Raw genomic sequence first — 15,761 nt, 5'->3', positions numbered from 1 at the left:
GAGGTTTGCGTGAATTACCCTAATGTAGATAAACTTATTGCAAACGGCAAAAATATATTTGTTAAGGCTCCGCTGCGAGTGCAGAGGTTTAAGGAAGAGGCGCCATGCCATCACTACCCCTCCCTCCACAGCCTGTCATAACATACTGGTGAACATGGCTACAAGCTGCTGAGTACTACTGCACAAACTATAGCGATGTTAGCAAGATCTTTAATAATTTGGAGAAAAGCGATTCATCCTCCATCAAAATCATGCAAGACTTGTTTTCATCCAGCCTGGCAACAAATTTGGCATACATCAAGTCCAATTTCTGCATCATAGCAAAGTCCATCACTCGCCTTGAAACTGCAAGCATGCAATTGTGTGATGAATTATTGCGAGCACAGGGTTAAGTAGCTGACAAAGTAAATGCAAAATTGAAAAGTGTGCTTCAACGAAACCCTGGATATACAACCCTTTCTAAAATTTCTGACGTTCTCTGTGGAAAATATGTGAAAGTGGGCAAAGATTTAGAACTTTTCCGAAATGATCTAACCTTCTTCAGATATGGTCCTGTTACGTCAGTTTCTCCAGTTATAAGACTGAGCTTGCGGACAACAGAAGGGCATTCAAATTTGATAATTTGAAAATGCATGTTGTAATTCAGTGCAACCATAGTCAGGGTGGCTACAAACAAGCAGAAATGAAATTCCCTGACCTTTCCAGGTTTTCCAGGAGAAAATTTACATTTTCCCCTGACAATTACAAACTAAACAAAATCGATGTTTTTGCAAATGGAAATAATAAACTCATACAGATCCACATATGGTTTTGTTAAGTACCAATATTATCTTCTATGAAATTGACTTAATTTCTCTATTCTCTATGATTTGAATTCAAACTGCAAAATAGTGAATTTGGAAAATTATTACAATTCACAAGCTACAGAAGGATTACGGAATTTTGTCATACGCAGTAAGTTTAAAATAAAATACTTGATTATTTTTAAAGTTACGACTAAATGAGATAAGAGTGAAGAGAGATTGATTAAGAAATACAATTTGTAATTTATCAGTCTCCTTATACATTCTCGGTATTATATGTTGATATTTTCACTGAGGTTTGGAACCTTCTGCTTGCAAGAACCATGAGTGCGGACTCATTTTTCAATGCATAAATCTACTTCTCTTTTCTCTGTAAAGCAAACAACTTAACTCTTGCATATAAGTGAAACAACTGAATCAAACAAAATAAAGTGTCATATTCCTTACATTATCAATGGGATTTCTGCTTCAGTACAGTATATCCAAGTGAAGTACTGTGAAACTGACAACATGCAGTTATACCATTAATGCTGACGAAAAGGGTATGTAGGTATTAGAAATTTAACACAAGGAATTTATAGAATTGCATTGTATAGGTACCTGATTTAGCTAACAACACATTAAAACAGGAAAACACTAATAATAAAAGCTTCTGAAAGTTCATATACGAGGGGCATCCTGAAAAAAGCTTCAATGGTGCCTATACGCAGCACTAGTGGTCAGAGAGCGACACACACAAATGCAGGCAGGAAGAAGTGGCATGTAGCTGTAATCTGATATAGTTGCAATGCAGCCGTTTTAGGACAGTTCTAGGTTAAAGATTGCAGCTCTCACACAGTCTCCCACCGACTGCGATGTAGCCTACATTGCACGCTCAGAATTTGGCACAGAGCCACCAGCAATCGTGAAAGGTGTGCGGACCAGACGTCGTGAGTGATAGTATGGTCAGACGATGGTGCAGACAATTCACGGAAGGCCAATTGAAAGTGCACAACCCCATACAGCTGAGTACACACGGGCCCTTTGCATCACTTCAGGTGAGAGATCTTGGACCACTCCCTGAACAGCCCTGGCCTTGAATGTACCTACTTTCATCTCTCTGCTTAACTGAAGAGGTTTCTTGCAGGGCAAGGATTTGACAGCTACACTGCGGTAGAGATAGTTCCAGTCTTTGCTGTCAGACACATATACCATGGACATACAAAATTTAGTGCCATGCTACGACAAATGCCAGAACAACGGTGGTGTATATGCCGAAAATTAGGTTAGGACTCAATGTTACTAATGCAATAAATTACAACTGATATTCTCGCTTTATTTATACCTAATCGGCAGACTCTTTGATATTTTTTTTTCAAATTGGAGTATTTTCTTATTTTTTTATTTTTTACTATACGGTGTTATTTTTTCCAAAATTCACATTTTCATTTTAGCGCATTTTCTGGCAAATATCTAAAATTATACTTTCATGGTGTTTTAAAACTATTGTTTCAAATTGTAAGTCACATGGCTTACGCCTCTTCGTGAGAGTTTGATATCTTGAAAGTTATTGTGGGAAAGTTATTTTCCATACCTCTTTTTTAATTTTAAGGTAAGAATTTTAGATAATGGAATTTTCCCTGTATATACTGAAGGGTGCATAATGACCATAAGTGGCGACGCACCCAAAAAATTAAAATCAATCAATCTCACGTGACAGATACCAATATATTATGGCACCAAAAATTGGCATTATCTTTTTTTTGACTTGTTAGTGTTACGTTTCCAAAAATTCGCGTTTTTCTTTTAGAACATTTATCTGCCAGATATACCGAAACTTAATACTCCATTGTGCTTTTAAACTAGTATTTTAAATTGTAGGTCACATGTTCTACGTATTTTCGTGACAGTTTGATATGTTGGAACAGATTTTTGAGGAAGTAAAAGTAAAGTGCTCCCCTGCACTTTTCCATGAAGGTGTATAGGGGTGTGGAGTTAGGGTCCCACACTTTCTTGATCACGGCCGAAGGTGGGGGTGAAGTGATCAGCACCACGCTCGTGACTACATTTATCCCTCAAAGTTTCCTCAAGGTACCAGCTTCATATGATGCTGGGTGGGTGTCGGAGCAGTTTGAATAGTGGAAAACATCCCGGTTCTCCCCTGCAGGGGATCGACACCGGGTCTCTTGCATAGTAGTCAGATGTCCTAACGACTGAGCTCCATTATTATTCGCTCGACAAATGCCGATGGTGCGTACTTAGCTTGGTAATTCAAAACATATCTCGTGCGACAAATACGAAGATGTGGCTCTCGTGTGACGGTAGATACGCGCTCGATCTCCTGTTAGAACCCTGCCACTTTGCTCTGTGATGCAAATGGTTTCGATAGAAGTTGAAAAAATCGTGGGAAATACATGATTTAATGTGGCTGCCGGAATTATTTCATGTACATATAAGTATAACTCTATAGTTTACTCTTGAGTAAAATGTTGGAAAACTTGCATGTTCTATGTACATAAACATGGCCTAGAAAAGACAAGAATGTTAGATTTCATGAAATTTTTCGTTGTTTTAGGACATTTCTTTAAAACAATCGCTAAAAAAGCCAACAATTCGCATTTTATGCCAAATTCGCATTATTTCGATATTTCGAACAGGCGAAAAATGTGTCCAGACATCACTGCACATTCCTAAACATAACTTCGCAGCAATTACCATTTTTCACTGTTTTGGCGTTTGCGAAAAATCAATGTCTCTATTAATCGGAAATTACTTTCTGGCCACCCCTCGTATAAATCAGTAGATGGAAAGTGAAAATTTAGCAGGGCTGGCAGAGAAAAGTCAATTCTTGAAGAAAGTGATTTGCTTTTATGATTGAATGATTCGAGTAAATATGATATTAAAATATTTACGTATTTATTATTAGTATTTTATTTCATAATATTGGAACATTAACTTCACTCAGTGAGAGATTAATGACCATCTCTCATGAGTTTAAACAGACAGGACAGAGAGTGGTGTTAATTTAATTGCAATACTAGTGTTGCAGTAAATTTGAGGTTGCGAGCATGCCCTTGCCAATTTTTATAACTTTCACCAATGCAGATTTATGTTTCACTTTTTCGTTATAGTATTCAATATATATCCCGTTTGGTTGGATTCTTCTTGATATCTAAAAATAGTGCAATGTCATTGTAAACGTACGTTAACTTGTGCGAAACCAGTAATACGTCAGGATGATGAAAGAAAACCTTCGTAAGCACTGCTACATTAAATAAGGTGAAGTGAGCCAGAAGAGTAATAAAATTCCAGCAGCATATTTTCAGTCTAAAGCTCTTCTTGTTTATGCATGCGATTTTTGTTGGATGTTGCAGTCGATGAAATTTCTGTCGCATGTTGTAGTGAGATACTTTGTCGGGTGGCGATATTCGACAAAAATAGTATGTATCAATAGAACCTATTTTTTTCTATGTTCCTTCAGTTTGCCCAACAAAATGCCTTACAATAGGACGGCGCCACCCACTCTTATCCCCTCCATCTGTTGACAAGTCACCTTACTACTCCCATACGGACAAGAAAAAATGATAATTCAATGTATTTTCCACGTAATATTTAGAGGCTAAACTAAACCTTTACTCCCCCGATGATACCATATGGTATCATCAGAGTAAGGTTGTACTGGCCCGATGATACCGTATGGTATCATCATGCTGATTACGAAATGAATGTGCTTTTTGGACCTTCGTACTCTTATGTTTGGGTGGAAACTCTGACAGGTCTGGTGCAAGCCAGGGAAATTCATATTGATGTCCAACCTCGCCCCCTCTCCGCAACATATCAATGCCACATTTCCGAAAAGAGTTTCACATTTTGGCTCATTATTCAACTTGTATGGCACCCAGGAACATGAAACATGTTTCAATCAATCTCTTTGGAAACGTCCATTCCTTGAAGAGAATACTAAGGTTTGCGCCTTCTCCCCAAAATAGCGGGAGAAGAGGGGGCAAAGTCCAGATTCTTATTTTTTTCCATTGAAATTCGGAGGTCGCGATCTCCAACCCCCCCCCCCTCCCTTCCTCGGTTCGGCGTTCTGAGTTCTACACGGTTGCATGCTATGATGTTTTAGCTGCAAACCAAAAGTTATCCGAAGTAGATTGCTCACATAGTGGCCGAGTTATAACAATTTTCCTCCAAAAATGCAAATTACCTATTTTTCGTAAAAAAAATAATCACATTTTGGCTTATTATTCAACTTGTATGGCACCCAAGAATATAAAATATGTTTCATTCTCTTGAGAAATGTCCATTCTTTGAAAAGAATACTAAAGTTCGCGACCTCTCACCAAAATAGCGTGGCAAGAAGGGGCAAACTAAAGATTTTTACGTTTTTTTTTCCATTGAAATTCGGGGGTCGTGCCCCCAAGCCCCCTTCCTCGGTCCTGCGTTCTGAATTGTGCACAGTTGCATGCTCTGATATTTTAGCTGAAAAACAAAACTTATCCGAAGTAGTTTGCTCCTATAGTGCCCGGGTTATAACAATTTTCCTCCAAAAATGCAAATTACCTATTTTTCGTAAAAAAAATAAATAAATAAATAAATCACATTTTGGCTTATTATTCAACTTGTATGGCACCTAAGAACATGAAATATGTTTCATTCTCTTGAGAAATGTCCATTCTTTAAAAAGAATACTAAAGTTCTTGCCTTCTCTCCAAAATAGCGGGAGAAGAGGGGGCAAACACCAGATTTTTGTTTTTTTCCATTGAGATTGGGGGACGTGCCCCCCCCCCAAGTCCCCCTTCCTCGGTCCGGCGATCTGAATTGTACACGGTTGCATGCGCTGATGTTTTATCTGCAAAACAAAAGTTATCCGAAGTAGATTGCTCCCATAGTGCCAGAGTTATAAAAATTTTCCTCCAAAGAGTGTTCGAATTTAAAATTCCCGCCGAGAAGCCCGGGCGAGAGAAATTTGTCTCTCTCTCTCTCCTCCTGCCATCACTGGTTTCTGGCGCCGTGGTTGTGTTGCCATAGAAAAGTTAGTTCTATAATGTTGCGCATAAAAGGGGCCTAAAAGTTGAGGCCGAAACGAGATTTCCTGTTCCCGTGCAGAGTTCCATAACGGTATCTTTAAATAAAAAAAATAAAAAATAAAAAATCAATGAAGACGAAATTCCCTGACATTTCCCTGACTTTTTTTGACACCTCAAATTCCCTGACTTTTCCCGGTTTTCCAGGTTTTCCAGGTCTGTCGCCACCCTGGTAGTGATAGAGATGATGTGATGTAACTTTCTTTATGCATTTTCTGCACAGTACTTTACAAACATTTTTATGTGAGCCAGAAGATGTCCTTGTAAGTTTCATTTTCTTGTGATTCTTTATTTTAGAAAAGCATGCTTCTTCTCAATAATTACCCAAAATATTATTTGTGCGTGTAAGAATGAAAATGTATGTATTATAGTTTGTTTTTGGAAATTGTGTTTCATATATTTTTTTAAATGTCAGTCATTTTAAATTTTACATATATCCTATTCATCATATTTTCAGTTTTTAAGGTCATATTTTTGCTAATTTTAAGGGCATAAATGCATGCATATTACAGAAGTTTTTAGGTCATAAAAATCCGAACCCTGATTATTACATATCTCTACTTCACAGTATACATACAAATCAATTCAAAATTGAAAAGTGTGCTTGAACGAAAGCCTGGATATTCAACCCTTTCTAAAATTTCTGACGTACTTTGTGGAAAAGATGTGCAAGTGGGCGAACATTTAGAACTTCCCCCAAATGATCTATAACAGCGGTTCCCAAAGTGTGCTCCGTGAAACATCTTCTAGTGCTCCTTGAAGAAATTAAAAGAATAAAGAAATAACCATGTCTTAAAATTTTTAATTTTGTGCGGCCATGAGTTGTGTGTTGGTAAAAATCGAGTAGAAATAATTGAGGTGCATACTTGACCAGATATAGCTAAGTTATGTAAATCAATTCAGTCTCATCCCTCTCATTACAATGGTCCCAAGAAGCATTTTTTTGTTTTGCAACATTAAAAATGGATTTATGTATCAGATCTATGAGGATATAATTTACAACACTTGCTTTTAGTTCGTTTTAAAATGTGTTGCCTTAATATGTTGTTTTTTTGTTTTGTTTTGTAATGTATGCAGTGAAATTAGAGCTGAACATATTTCTTTCTAATGAAAAAACAACAACATGTTTCACATGTCTAAAGTTCTAAATTCTGAATGTTCACCTTCTATCCTCAAATAGGATGGTCATACAAGTGCTAGGTGAAAATTAGTGCTCCGTGATGAACTTCTCTACTGAAAAGTGTTCCATGACCTAAAAGGTTTGGGAACCACCGATCTATAATCTTCATATTATCTTATTGTATTATCTATCATTAGCATTATGTTCTTTTCTCATTAATAATAACTCGTGATGCAACAGCCCATGAGTGCCAGGGCCTACATACTGACTGCCAGCCTGACTCCTATGTGCCTCAGCAGAGGTGGGAGATCATTCAACCAGTTACTGGGTGACGTCTGGTCAGCAAGATGAACCCCCAGTCATTGTTGTAGGTTTCGTTACTCAATCTTAGCTCCCCATTTTCATCACTATGGTGGGTTGCCACTGGTCCCATACACATGCCGAAATCTCAGAAGAAGAGGTGTTAGCTTTCCACCAGGAGACTCAAACCTACATGCATCCTATAGCCAGAGCCCAAAGAATGATGCCTCAGACCACACGGCTATGGTGCAGGCCTTTTTATATTTCTTTGTCTTTATTGATTTATTGTATCTGAGACAAGGGTTGGTTGTTAGAACCACCCATGAGGTCGAAACACACCTGCTTAAATAAAGGCCCAATCTATTCTATTCATCTTGTACATGCAGTTTCTTTAGAGATGCAAGATTCTGTATAATAATGGAATAATTTAATAGTATCAGATAACCCTGTTTGCCCTGATAAAAAGGATAAAAACTGATACCAATAAATCACTGGTATAAGATTTATTAGTACTAACAACCATACTACATCAATCCAACATAAAAAGTAATTCTTCAATGCTTAATTAATCTGTGGTAACATAATGAAATTTGACTTAGAAAAACTGCTCCATATTTCAAATTTACAAAATTTGTACCTGCATTTTTGTCATATAGTGTCACTTTTCTGTCACTTTTGCCTAATTGTGATGAGGATGAGTAATGATGTGATGAAATTGGTGAAAGGATGGATGGGTAAAGACTATGTCCATCTGGACCCTGCCTAATGCCTTTAGAGAGTAATAAATTTATTCTCATTCCTTATTGCCTAGCCCTAATGGACTGGTCTGATGGAAGAACGGTGACACACAAGGGGAATTATTTGAAGGGGATGGTAGCCACTAAGTTTTGATGAAGACATTACTCTTCTAACATTTTACAAGCCAGTTTAGTAACTTTTTCATACCACCTCTTATAAACCCACATAATTATCTCTTCACTTACTTTTAATATTCTTCTCTAAAACATTGTCAATGACTGGATCTATATATTCATCTACATCACGGAACAAAACAGGAAACCCATACTTGATAGCCATTTCTAAATGCTTTATGAAATCAGAATCATTAAAAGTTAAAATTTTCAAGTTCCTACGTTCCTCTTTTTTCTTAATCCAATTCAAAGCCTGTGAAAAATAACAAATTCATATAGACAACATGTAAGAAATGAGATTTTTTTCTTTTATAATTTAAATATATATATAACTTGCAAACATGTGTGTCAAATTGGTATGGTAACTGACAAGGAAAGCTGAAATTTTTACCAATAGTAATAGAATCCTAATGTATAATATATAATTATAATCTGTAACTTGCCAAAGACTTATAATCTAGCACATTATAATTAATAGCAATAACAAACTTTGTTCCTTCAATGGCTGAAATTCTTTAATATGTTCAATGGTTTGTCGTACTGAACACACACATTTTTTAAGAGCCAATTATACAATGCAATACACACTTGTATTATTGGTTCTTGAAAAGATATATATGCAACATATCAAAATGTCAAACATGTTAAACAATTTCAGCCATTAAAGAAACACAAGTCCTTCTCATTATAAGATGAATGTGGCTACATGAACCATTAGCAAATATCTAAATACGAGTAGCCTAGGAATTTATGATAAAATGGCAAACACTTCATGCAGAATCAGTATAATATATATATATATATATATATCCTTTAGCAATACATGTGACCAGATGACACACATGGGTTTTCTATTTGAAAATTTTTAACAACATTTAAACATGTTTTTAAAACAGTTTTGTTTTAGAAGAATTTTATTCTCATTTCCACGAAAATAATAACAAAATAACAGAAAGCAGAATTCACACTATTTATACAACTAAAAATGTATCTTGAATTATTTTGTCAGCATTTGTTTTACTTTTTATTTTATTTTCTTCAAATCATTTCACAATTCCCTGGTCCCATCAGAAGGTTTTCATGAATGTAAAATTATGTTTTTTTATGATAGAAGGATGGAAATATTAAAACATTTCTATGAGGTACAGTCTTTTGGGAGAAAAGCTTGTGAATTAGGCATGGGGAGAGCATGTTTGGCATTCATGCCTACCCAGTTTTACTACAAATACTGTCACAACTTTGGAAGGTGGCTCCTCACCTGGTGTTCAAAGTCAATAACTTCTCGTGAGAATCAACATACAAATCATTTGTAGCTGAGTTACAGAAATGTTAAAACATTTGTCTTTAACTTCCATAATGGAATGGAGTGATTATGAAATCCATGTGGCTGTTATAGCACTCCATAAGGTAAGGAAGTTAGCAGGCGAAATTTTCAAGGTCAGAAGTGGAACTTTCAGCAGAATTCTGTGCCAGCTTGTAAGGCTCAAACAACACAGTTGTGGCTTGAGACAAATGTGTCTGCCTTCATTTCCCCCTCATATTGGCCATCTGGCAGTCCAGAGTTAAACCATCTAAAGTGAAAAAAAGGTAAAGTGCTCCCCTGTGCATAGCACCATGCCATGAAGGCGTATAGGGGGTGTGGGGGTAACGCCCCACACTTTCTTGATCCGGTCGTGAGTGGGGGTGATGTGATCAGCATCACGCCCCTGACCACCTTTACCCCCCAGGGTTTCCCCCAGGTACCCATGTTATTCGACGCTGGGTGGGCGCCGGGGCTGCTTCCAACGTTAGAAAAGTTCCCGGATTTGAACCGGCCGGGGATCGAACTCGGGACCTTTAACATGGTAGTCAGATGCGTTACCGACTGAGCCACCGCGGCCACCAGAGTTAAACCATCTGAACCACAAATTATGGTCTGCACTTCAAGACATGGCTTTCAAGAAGAGACACTACAGTATTGCCAGTCTGAAGCACTCTCTTGTGACGGCAGTCATAGCTTTCCTTCTTGATACAGTGTGTAATGCAATTGATGAATGGCCATAGAGACTTAGGGCTTCATGACTAGTGCTTTGTGTGCACAGTACATCCACGTAACGCACATCCATGGAATATTACAATATCTTGAAGCATATTCTGCTTTTTCATTCAAAATCTTGTGACAGTATTTATGGCAAGAATGGATATATTTGAATCACCTCTTTTATTCATACTATGGGAATGAGAGACTTGGTAATATATAATTAAGGTACTCACGTTTTTCGCGAAGCTATTTCACATTATTTTCTATTAATTTCGGTAGCCATTGCCACCATCCTCGTTGGAATTCCAATTCCAACAAATTCCAATTCCAATTCCAATGAATTCCAACGAGGATGGTGGCAGTGGCTACCGAAATTAATAGAAAATACTGTAAAACAGCTTCGTGGAAAACGTGAGTACCTTAATTACCTCTTTTATACACTGTATAAACATCAAAGGCCCGATTTTACGTTCCCGGATTTTACAATTTCCTGCATTATACATTCAATCTTAACTTCCAAACATAGTAAAATGTTGTAAAATTTTCCTCGACTTTACATTTTTCAGCATTTTATTTTTTTCATTTTGGTCCCATGAAAAATGGTAGTGGTTCTATTGTATATAATATATTGTACATAAGAACCAACCTGCTGCTGTGGATCTATACATAAAGGACAACGACTAGCTCTGGTAGTTAATATGCCATTCTGAATTGAGAGCTCATCTGGAGGCAACCCTTGTGAATTCCACCTATTGGGAAAAAAAAGCAGAATAATAAGCTTAAAATATAAGAAAACAAGTTTTAATATGTGCAAAAAATGAAGTTATTGAGCAATTTACAAAAAAATTGGATATCTACAAATTTTTACTATTTTGTCAAATTTAGCACATCAAACTTCTCAATTACAGTAATTTTTAATTTGAAAAACGAGTTGAACAAGGATTTGATCAGGTATACAGCAGCGTATTCCTCGGATTTAATCTGTGTACATTGACTTTTGAAGTGCTACTGGAACAGGTATGTTTCATTTGTTTCAGTGTCCTGAAAAGTTTCTTTGTGATGCACAAATGTCCCAGGATCTGGTGAAGAAGCAGAAACGACTGAGACTATAATTTCATGAACATTATTTCTATTTAAATGTGTGGAAGAAATTTTACAATACTAATTTTACCAAACAATGTAACTGTACATTGAACAGCTCCCTCTCAAAAATACAAGTTACAAGAATTTGCTGCAGAGTTCTTTGACTTCATCTGACACTGCTCAATGCACTTATCGACAACAATGAAACTTTTATTTTCTTCTGTTTGCAGTGCTGAATTTCAGTTAAAGCTCCCTTCCATTCCATAGTAAGCTACTTACTGAAAGCAGTCAGTGTTCGGGTGGCTATCTGTTCAGTCTGCAGTTTTAAAATAAAGTTTTCAGCGAAATAACTGGAAAAATATAGCATCTACACATGTGCATTCTCAAGATTTAGTTTTCTAAATTATCATCTATCCAGTTTCATAAATTGATTTGCTAGGACACAAATTTGCTTGGAAAAATCCACAGCAAAGAGAAGTATAATTATACAGGTAAACAAGAAGACATAGCTGAAGAAGCCCATCTAAACCTACTTAATGAAATTTTGTGTTATTTATTAATTACATTCCTATTCATTAACACTAGAACGATGAGGAAATAAACCATCCTAGAACAATGGAGGGTGGTCAATTTGACTGCCATAAGGTTTTAATGGGATTTTGAAATGAAAGCTACAGCATGAAGAGAGAAAAACATTTTATTGTGTTGTAGTACATTCCATTTATATTTTTCCACTCTCTACACAGTCATCAGTTCATCTGACTACCATGCGAGATAGAAACTGTGGGGTAAAGGCAGCCAGAGGGTGGTGATGATCACATCACCCCCACCTTTGGCCGTGATCAAGAAAGTGTGGGACCTTAACTCCACACCCCCTATATGCCTTCATGGCATGGTGCAAAGCACAAGGGAGCACGTTACATACTCTCTACATTTTTTTCCCGAACTTCCGTCAGCAGTGCAAATTTGACTGTCCTTAGTCTTACCTTTTGAGAAGTCTTTTCATCGATACACAAATATGTCAATAGCTCCTTGATCTGATCTCTTGACATTGTGATCGAAAGAAGCTGACTTCCCAGCTCTGAGACTACAGATCTTCGACTAATATTCCCCTTGCACAGTGAAAACCTCACATATGTCAAGAGATATTGCAGCTTCCAGTTCCTCAAACGTTAGGGTACATACGTTTGTACCAAACTGACGTCTTGCCTCTAGTTCTGTACACTCCCAAATTAGATGTAACATGACTTCATCAAACAGCAGGCGAAGAGCGATTGAAACTTCCCATTCACAAATACTTCTTTTGGCATAGCTTGTAGGACCACCCTGTTATTTTAGTATATTCGTGGCAGCTTCTCTGCCAGACACGGGACCATTACCTGTGACGATCTGCCAAACCGAAGTGTCTCTTCCAAACCATGTCTTCCTTACACCAGCCCAAGCAACCTGCTTTTTCTTTGGTGTGTGAAGACTTTGTTGTCGCTATCTCAATGGTCAGTCATCTTCTTGGTCACTCACCACTGCCTCCTCATCGGAAGATGATGATAGAGGATGAGACAATATTTTTAGATCTGACCCTCCTGAATCTACACTCAAGAACCATCCTTCTTCCTCAGATTGGTCGAGAAGCTGCCCAATTTGAGGCGAAGATAACCCACGCTGACACGACATCCTATCAAGTACTGACTCATGAATGAAAGGTCGAAGAACAAAGGAACATGATAGCTCCAATCGTGACAATTGCATTAGTTGAAAACAAAACTGTCAGCAACAATCAAGTAACAATCACTGCATGCAATCAAACATGTTACAGACAGAGAGAGAAAGGGAGAGAGAAAGAGCAGAGGTCTAAAATAACAATAACATAAGTGTGCAATGGCATGTTATCCAATGGATTTCTTATGGCGGTCAAATAGACTGTGTGTCGTAGTTCTGGGGTAATGACCTCCCATAGCCCCAAGTTTTGGAAAATTGTAAAAACTGATTACACCCATTGAAAGAAGGTATAAAATAATGAAAAGTCAAGTTCTTTCAGAATTTTTGCACTGAAGGTAAAAAATGGGGAACAAAGAAAATTGAAAGTGGTCCCCCTCGTTATAGTGTTAAACTGTTATGTAAAGTACAAAATAGTTTTCTGAAAAATGACTTTTGTTTAAAGAAAACATGTCCTTAAAAATTAGACTACAAGGCAGTTTTATTTTTTTTCTGCTTCCATCGTTTCTGAAATATGTTACCATAGTAAAAACCCTATGGGAGTTTCAGTGTATAGTGCATCATAATTATGGTGTACATACATACTGTTTGTCACATCCATGCTCCACCCCACCCCTTCCCAACAGATATCTGGTCAGCAGCAAACCGGATTTTTACTTATGAAATAGAGCAACTTTAACTATTTTGCCTTTGAAATCCTCAATACTGGTGCATTTACTACTTGTCTATCAACATGTAGCTGTATGTAACTATATAATACATATTTTCACAAGTATTCAAATCAAAGAGGGATATTCACACATTTTTTAAGATAAAGAGTGAACAAAATTAGCATGATATATTGACCATGTTTAATCATACTTAATAAAATTTTATATCCAATTGGAACAAAATAAAACATTTATCGTATATTAAAGCATGGTATGCCTTGTGCCAATGTGAGTATGCTAAATAACAAATGGGTAATAATGACACTTCCATTTTATTATATTTTCTGGTACATATTTGTTTGTTTAACACAGTATTTCAATTGTTTCAAACTGTTCATATGTAATAAGGAGGAACCTAGCACAAGACTTATTATGAAATTAGAGACTTGCTGAAGAATAACAGTGGATGTTCACTTGAAAATAATTGTCTACAGTAAGAAAATAAATATTCTGGACAAAAGTTGTTTGAAATTAAGTTTTGTAAAACTTAAAATTTTTGATGCACCCCTCATATATATGAAAGTAAAATAGCATATTTTATGCAGTGATCTTCAAAGATTGTGTATTTTATTTTGTGTTACATACTGACTCTGCGTGTCTATTTGATCTTTGCCCCCATTTTTATCTTTCTACACCACTAGTTACTCCAGATAATTAAGGCCGACCTCTATTGCAGGTTGATTAGCACAACAGACTATGACACCAGGGGTTCTGATTTCGAAACCTGGCCTGGGCATAGATGTTCTTTGTGAATGTCCCCTCATCAATTTCATCATATCATCATTCCTCCTCATCATCATGGTTAGCCAAAAGTGGCAGACAAATCCTTATAATTAGGGTTACTCAATATAAATGACAATGTTTAAAATATATTCAAAAGTTCAAATTCATAATTCAGAACAAACAAAAAAAGAGAATGTGAAAGAAAATCACACATAATTTTCATATTTTCTTACAAATATCACAGCTATATTTGGCTGACAATGAAAAAATATAAATACCACAAATTCAAATATAATAAAAGTACTTCTGTTATGTAGTTTTAGTGCTCTTATCAGAACTTACGCCAAACATAAGTTTACCAGCAAGACGTCTTAGGTATTTGTTTTTCTTAAATGAAAACTAACAACTTTTCATTTGTATTATACAGTGTGGTCACAAAGTGGGCGTACTCTCCCCTTCATTTTCAACACTATGATGGTAATAGTTGGATTACTTTATATGAGCATATAAAAAAGGTAAAGGTAAAGTATTCCCCTGTGCATAGCACCACACCATAAAGGCGTATAGGGGGTGTGGGGGTAACGCCCCACACTTTCTTGATCCGGTCGTGAGTGGGGGTGATGTGATCAGCATCATGCCCCTGACTGCCTTTACCCCCCAGGGTTTCCCCCAGGTACCCATGTTATTCGATGCTGGGTAGGTGCCGGGGCCGCTTCCACCGTTAGAAAAGTTCCCGGATTTGAACCGGCCGGGGATCGAACCCGGGACCTTGAGCATGGTAGTCAGATGCGTTACCGACTGAGCCACCGCGGCCACCTTATATGAGCATATACCTGTGTCATTGATTAAGCACCTCTGTGACTTCTTGGAGGCCCTTCAGAACGTATTGAGGGGAACGTCACCACCCAGAAAAAGTTCTCATTCACACTCTCATCGCAAAGTGTGCCAAAATATGGTGCAGAGCTCGGCCGTGCTACAAAAAAGACGGTCTCCATACCTATGTTCTGGACACTTAAACCATCAAGTATGTGTTCATTTCAAGCATTCAACCATAACCAGGGCCGGCTCTACCGTACGTACAACACGTGCATTTGCACGGAGCGACAAGCTCAAAGGGATGGAAAAATGCATAAAATGGAAGCTGCATTATTTGAGACAGTTTGGTCTTCTTGGGGCTGAGAAAATTCAAATTAAATCTATTTGCATATGCAATATAAAGCAGAAAGTGATAAGAAAAGCAAAGAGTGCGAAAGAAAGCTGTGTCGAAAGTTTATATTAGTTGTCCTCTTACAAAAGCAGCTATTATTGTTTT

General features: G+C 37.1%; 1 protein-coding gene across 2 annotated transcripts in view; it reads right to left on the bottom strand.

Moving 5' to 3' along the window:
• Positions 1-15,761, bottom strand: part of Dhc98D (Dynein heavy chain at 89D) — a 519,777-nt gene that overhangs the window by 97,404 nt on the left and 406,612 nt on the right. For both annotated transcript variants that reach the window (XM_083131330.1, XM_083131320.1), the window contains 2 exons: positions 10,867-10,969; positions 8,273-8,453 (listed from right to left, as the gene is read on the bottom strand). In XM_083131330.1, the coding sequence (XP_082987456.1) occupies positions 8,273-8,453; positions 10,867-10,969 (284 nt within the window). The remainder of the gene's footprint in view (positions 1-8,272; positions 8,454-10,866; positions 10,970-15,761) is intronic.

Source organism: Lepisma saccharinum, chromosome 1, assembly GCF_977018435.1.
Source record: "Lepisma saccharinum chromosome 1, izLepSacc3.1, whole genome shotgun sequence".
In the NCBI taxonomy this organism is placed as follows: domain Eukaryota; kingdom Metazoa; phylum Arthropoda; class Insecta; order Zygentoma; family Lepismatidae; genus Lepisma; species Lepisma saccharinum.
The sequence above is the reverse complement of the archived record's forward strand: the minus strand, read 5'-3'. Positions and strand labels throughout refer to the sequence as shown.